This window comes from Ctenocephalides felis, unplaced genomic scaffold, assembly GCF_003426905.1.
Source record: "Ctenocephalides felis isolate EL2017-DRISC unplaced genomic scaffold, ASM342690v1 CF-g0.4_SCAFFOLD_01492, whole genome shotgun sequence".
Lineage (NCBI taxonomy): Eukaryota > Metazoa > Arthropoda > Insecta > Siphonaptera > Pulicidae > Ctenocephalides > Ctenocephalides felis.
Window position 1 is genome coordinate 43024960 of NW_020537646.1, and position 6636 is coordinate 43031595.

Below are 6636 nucleotides of genomic sequence, written 5' to 3' on the forward strand. Positions count from 1 at the left end.
ATACATAAATTCAAAATTAATAGAAAGTGGCAGTGAATAACACTCTAACCTCTTAAATAAATATAATTATTTTGTTGTGCGACTATAATGTGTAGTGTCTGAATTGTCATGTGATAATAAAATGCTGTAAACACTGTGACAATCAGATTTAATCACTTGTGTCGATACCATCTAACAGTGTTGGTTAGCAACGGCCGCTTCAAGAAGCGTAATAACGGCTATTAAGAAGGTTTATTTTTCAATGTGTGATAACGACCGCTGTTTGATAAATGATTAACGGTCGTTAACTGATAAGCCCCGTATATAAACGATCGTTGAGGTAATTTACGAGTCGTTATTACAACTACAATCCGTTAGTGAATTCTATTCATATATTTTCTTAATTTTAAATCATGGAAGAATATTTGACTAATTTGACTGAGACCTTATTGCGGCACGATGATCATGACCATGATCATGACCATGACCATGACCACGAAGATGACGGTGATGTGATGCTGGCTAAAGGGGTCGCTATGATAAGCCTTTTTACTTTATCTATGATCTGTGGAATAATACCTATGAAACTTAATAGCTGCTTAAAGTCTAAACAAAATGATAGCAAAGGCAAAAGATGCTCCAAGCAGCATCATGAAGACAGTTTAGAGCGAAGCGCGCCAGATGTAGAACAAAGAAAAATACAGGAGCCGACTACATTCAAGAAACCACGGATTGTTCAACTACTATTAAATTTTGGAGGTGGCGTCTTGATGGCAACAACATTTCTTCATTTACTACCAGAGGTTAAAGAAAATGTTGAAGCTCTTTCTGAAAATGGGCACATTCCGGAATTACCATTCCAATTGGCTGAATTACTTATGTGTTTTGGCTTTTTTATAATGTTTTTGATTGATGAATCAGTGCACGTGTATATACACCGTCGCGAACGTATAAATGCCGCTATGCATCGAGCAGGTGAAGATGAGAAACTTGAAGATATATTTAATCGCAATTTAAGCTTTCGTAAACGCGGAAAAGATAACTCATTCTGTCAACAGAGTACATGCACAAACATTGATCAAAATCTCAATGACAATTGCGGCGAGATTTGCGTTATTTCTGGTAAAAATGACGTAAAGGCACCGCCTAAGCATATTGACAAAGAGGATGCTTTGGTTAAGAATGTAAGAGGATTACTTATTGTTTTAGCATTAAGCGTTCACGAGCTATTTGAAGGATTGGCCGTTGGCTTATCAAGTTCTACTTCTAACGTATATTACTTATTTGGAGCAGTCAGCGCACATAAATTAGTAATCGCCTTTTGCATAGGAATCGAACTTGTGAGTTCGAATTTAAAAACTAAACTAGTAATAGCTTACATTTTCACCTTCGCCGTAGTAAGTCCTCTAGGCATAGGATTGGGGCTGGTGGTAAGCAGCAGCGCAGCGCAAGGATTGCCCACGACCATATTACAAGGTATGGCTTGCGGTACACTGTTATATGTAGTTTTCTTCGAAATTCTTCTACCAAGCGTGCAAGGAAAACATGAACATTCACATTTTGGGGATGCTACTCATAACCATCATCAAACGCCTGCTTATGATTATTATACATCACCCCCACCAAATTATTCTAGTAGTGACAACCTAGATTCTGCAGAATCATCACAATCTCACGAAACTTCAGAGGGAAATAATGAGATATACCGGAGGTATGAGGAAAATATCACAAATCAAGGCGATAAGAAAGAAGAGATGAAAGGAAGAGTTTTTGCATCAGCTCGAGTTCATACAGAAAATGAACACAAACATCATGATCACGATATGAGCGCATGGAGCGATTTCAGCGGATTACTGCAGTATATTGCAGTTTTGATTGGATTTTTGATCATGTTTGGATTGCAATTCGCAACTGGCCATCAACATTCACATGGGGACGGTGGACATGAACACAGTCATACGCACAACGGACATGAACATGAGCACTGATTGGCGAAGAAGGAAAACTAGGAAGGTTGAGACTTAATCAGCTGTGTGATGAGGCCGGAGGACGGTATTTAAGATGACATCAGTATTTTATTTATTATTAATGATATTACTATATGCTATTTGTAGTAGGTATATGCCATTTTGTATTTTAATTTTATGATAGAATTGATTTTTATTCCATAATTAATGATTGTTTATTTAAAACAACATGTATTATAGATGCTTCTAAGTTAAGAATTTGTATAAGTGTTATAACGTAATTTTTTTAAAAAATATATTTATTTAGAAATGAATAAATTTAATTTTAATTGTCTACAATGTACAAAAGAAAAAATGAAAACTTAATAAAATATTTTAAATAAAATTTTTAATAAAATTTGTTTATTACTTAATTTCTTGATTTTAATCCATATTTATTTCAGTCTTAAAGTTTTAACTTTAAACATTAAAAATAGCAAACATTAAAAAAAATTAATAACTTCACTATATTACGCTAAAAATATGTATTATCATGTTATAAAAATATATTTAATGAATTAATATTACGGACATATAAATTATTAACTGAACCGATCATTAATTGGATTTGAAGAATACAGATTTCTTTCTTTCTTGAGTTAAAATTATTTAAAAAAAGTAAATTGATTTCATACAATAAAATTTATTTAATAAAATAAAAGTGAATATAATATTAAAAACTGCGGAGTTTGAAATAACGTTATCGATTTTTCTGCTCGAATATGCACAATAAATATATAAATAGTTTGAAGGTTAAAAGAAGTAGGATCAAGATATAATATGAAATATAATGACTGTGAAATTCACGTATTACAATGTAATATGATAACATTAAAATAACTATGAAGATAATCTTTGGCCAGATTAACTGCTTAAGTATTTATGGCATAAAACTTATAGATCAATTACCTAATATAGATAAACTTAATAAACCTTACCCCAAGGAGACGTTACAAATTCATTATTTTTTTATCATATCATTAGATAAATAATCATAAAAATTAATTAAAATTGTTTAAAAAAATAACATTACATTTCTATATTTACGGTAACAAAAATGAATTAAAAGCATTCAAACTCGTGACATTATTTTCTAAAGCACTATTTATAGAGTTCCAAAATCATAGCAGCAGCTTATAAAAAGTAATTTTTTTGTTAGCAATTAAATATTGTTAAACTACTTGACATCAGGCCGTATGAGAAATCGTATCTGGACCTTCTGATTCAAAACCCATCGATCTAACCACATCTAGTCATCAAAACTTAATTAAAACCACATAAAATATTAATAACCTGTGAAAATATTAATTGATTTATCATAGGTATAGGTAGGTATGTTAAAATCATTGTTATTAAGATTTTTAGAAGTTTGAAATTGTGGAACATTCATCATAAGAATCGTTTATCATCTACTTTTATTGCCAATATATTGCCAAATTACTTTCATTTTTTGCTTATAATACTGAATAATAAAGGTAAGTATAACTTATGTAATAAAATTAGAAACTTTTACAATTCGAAATTTTCCTAGTTTTCAATTTTGCAAAGTGAAACTTTGAAAGCTTGTATCATTAATTTTGAAATATGAGTCTATGAAACGTGAAAATAGACCCAAAATCGGAACACTAATACTTCATTTGACACTTTACATTACTGTAATAATGATAAATAGTAAAACAAACATTTAATTTTTAACAAACATTAAGAAAAACCATTAATTCGCACAATTTTGCAAACATATAACTAAACTTTAATTATTTTCATACATTTCTCGAATTATTCAAGCAATTATTAAAATTATATAATGATTAATAATTATAAGAAAATATTTCCTTGTTCAATAATCTTGAATTCAATTTTATAAAGAATTCTAACATTTAGAATGCACTCGTACATTTCAAACACAATCTGAAACAAACAATTATACAAAGTTGAATGATTTGTTTACTTTTTTCAATTATCTCGTATTAAGTGATGTGTTTACAGTTTCAGATGAAGAATTTATTTTGTTTGCACATTTAGAGATTTAATCCAAGAATGTGGCTTTTGTTATTTTCCAATTAGCTCAAGAATTTTATACCTATCCCAAGAAGTTATGCGCATAATCAAAATAATCTTATTTTGATGTGAATAGTGGAAGCACAAACATTTTATAAAAAGTAATTTGCGTAATAAATTTTTGTTATAACGACGGTTAGTCGTTAACTGAAAGTATACAGTAATTATAAACAACATCCTCGTGAAACAACCAAGTTTAACAAAAATAAAACCACTAACAAAATTTGTTTCAAAATTGGAAATATTTTTTTATATATCTCTACATTTTGAACATTTTTGGCATACCCTAAAAAATTATGTTTGGGTGCGTGTGTATGAGTATGTACATGTGCGTGTGTGTGTGGGCGGATGCAATTTTTCGTCGTCGATTTCGAGATCAACCGATTTAGATGATTCGACTAGTGGTGCATGACATCGTGCCTCAAGGCAAATTGCGGACTTCTCATTCCGAAAATTAACATTTTTAAGAGTTTAAAATTTCTAATACATTTATTCTTGAAATTGTCTTTCATATTTTTTAAGTATTTTTCAAAACAATTGCGCTGCGTAGCTGTTTTAGAGACGAAATATAGAAGCGCGTAAGCGTCCCATCGCAATGTAACTGATAAATATTGGAACGAAACCCACAGAAATGTAAGCAAAGTTGATATTTATAAATCTCTATAAAATATTCTATAATTTTATGTGATTTGATCATTTTTGACCGTCAATTTTTTTACTTTTCATTATTGGATCTTTGAAACCGCTTGACCTTCCATTTCAAAAAATTTAATCAGTTTTTCATTGTTGTCGATACGATAAAATACTTTTTGAATTACGCAAACTGAACGCTCCGTTGTTTCAAAAACTGAATTTTTATTTTAGGAACTTTTTGCCCCGTACCTTTGAAATGGCTGGAACTGCCTTTGCCGAAAACAAATTAGCACGTCTTCTCATCAATAGGAGTTTAGCGGTCAAAAATGAATATCAGACAAATTATCATATATTTTGTAGATATTTTAATGATACAGATAAGTACAAATTTTGTTTATATTTTTATGGGTTCTGTGCCAAGGTTTCTAATTTTCCCAAATTTCCAGTAAGTTACAGTAGTCAGTATATATAATATATATATATAATTTTAAACATCGCAACTTATGGTTTTTATACGTATGACGAGTATACACGTCAATCACAAACACTTCTCCATAACGAGTATATTTGTCAATCACAGTTAACTGGTTAATATTGGAAAAAATCATACATGCAAATGATTTTTATTTATGTAAGATATTACAATATTTAAGTGAACTTGAAGTATCAGAATTGAGTCATCATCTCAATGAACTTGCAAAAATATCTGACAATATAAACTGGTCAATAAAACATTTAAATATTGTAAATGAAATCACAATATTCCTTGAACCTGAATAGAAAAATAGAATAGAAAAGTGGAGAGAAAAATATAGCTCATAGAGAACAATATAGATTCCATATACACCATAAATAATTTTTATAAGTAATAAGTTTTTATAGTAGTAAAAATATTAATACATGAAGGTTAAATAATCAGTAGAGTAAAAAAATCATTTCCAAAAGAATCAGTAAAACCTGACCATTGGACTTGGAGGTGGTCTGTTGTTGATTTCGTTCAATACTCCTTCCAGAATATTTTCAACAGTTGCGGAAACAACACCTGTGATCAATCCCTTGAAGATGCCTGTAACGACACCGACGACCGGGATTTACAAGCCAATCAGTCAAGGGATTTCCTTTGAAGCTGACGTTGATTTTTCTGAAAAAAGAAAATATATAATAACATTATTACTAAATTAAATTTGGAGTTTGATGAATTGAAATAATTTAAAACGACTGATAATACTTAGGATATTAGGTTTCAATTAGAGTAGAGTAATTAACAATGTGATAATTGTTCCTAACGAATGAAAAATATATTAGATAATTTTATCAGTATTAGTAAATAGATATTTAGTTATTGTATGTCGTATTTAGATTATTACAAATATACATATATTCAAAGGATTCAAAAATTTACAAGCAGAAAAACTAATATAAAATTTATGTTGTGTACATACATTGTATCAAAGTGGTACAAATATATTAGAAATATAAACTATCCTAATTACTAAATATAAAGTAAAAATATGTAGTTAATGTATATATATATATATATATATATATATATATATATATATATATATATATATATATATATATTCTGAATTCTGAATCTAATACCAATGATTATTAAAATTTTCCATTTAACACTAAGATCAACTAATTGTAAGTACTAATTACTATTTTATTTTTTTTCTTTTCACTCCAATTCAATTGTTTTAGTTTTTAATTTTATTTTTAGTTTCCACTGAATGAAGGCTAGGATTATAGCCGAAACGTATGGATTTAAAATAAATTTTTGAAAGAAATTCATGTTTTTATTGATGTTATGCCCGATTATTAGACTTTGTTAAATATATATATATATATATATATATATATATATATATTAATATATACATATATAAGTAATTTTTAATGAATGCCTAATGTAGAAAAAATTGGTTTTTATAGGTGAATAATGATTTTTTAATTT

The 6636-nt window shown here is 28.8% G+C and overlaps 1 protein-coding gene across 1 annotated transcript; it reads left to right on the forward strand.

The window, feature by feature from the left end:
- The first annotated feature begins 356 nt into the window (after positions 1-356).
- On the forward strand, positions 357-2002 carry LOC113370447 (zinc transporter ZIP3-like). The gene has a single exon (XM_026611114.1). The coding sequence runs from the start codon at positions 393-395 to the stop codon at positions 1965-1967; it is 1575 nt and encodes a 524-aa protein (XP_026466899.1). The 5' UTR covers positions 357-392; the 3' UTR covers positions 1968-2002.
- The last annotated feature ends 4634 nt before the right edge of the window (positions 2003-6636 follow it).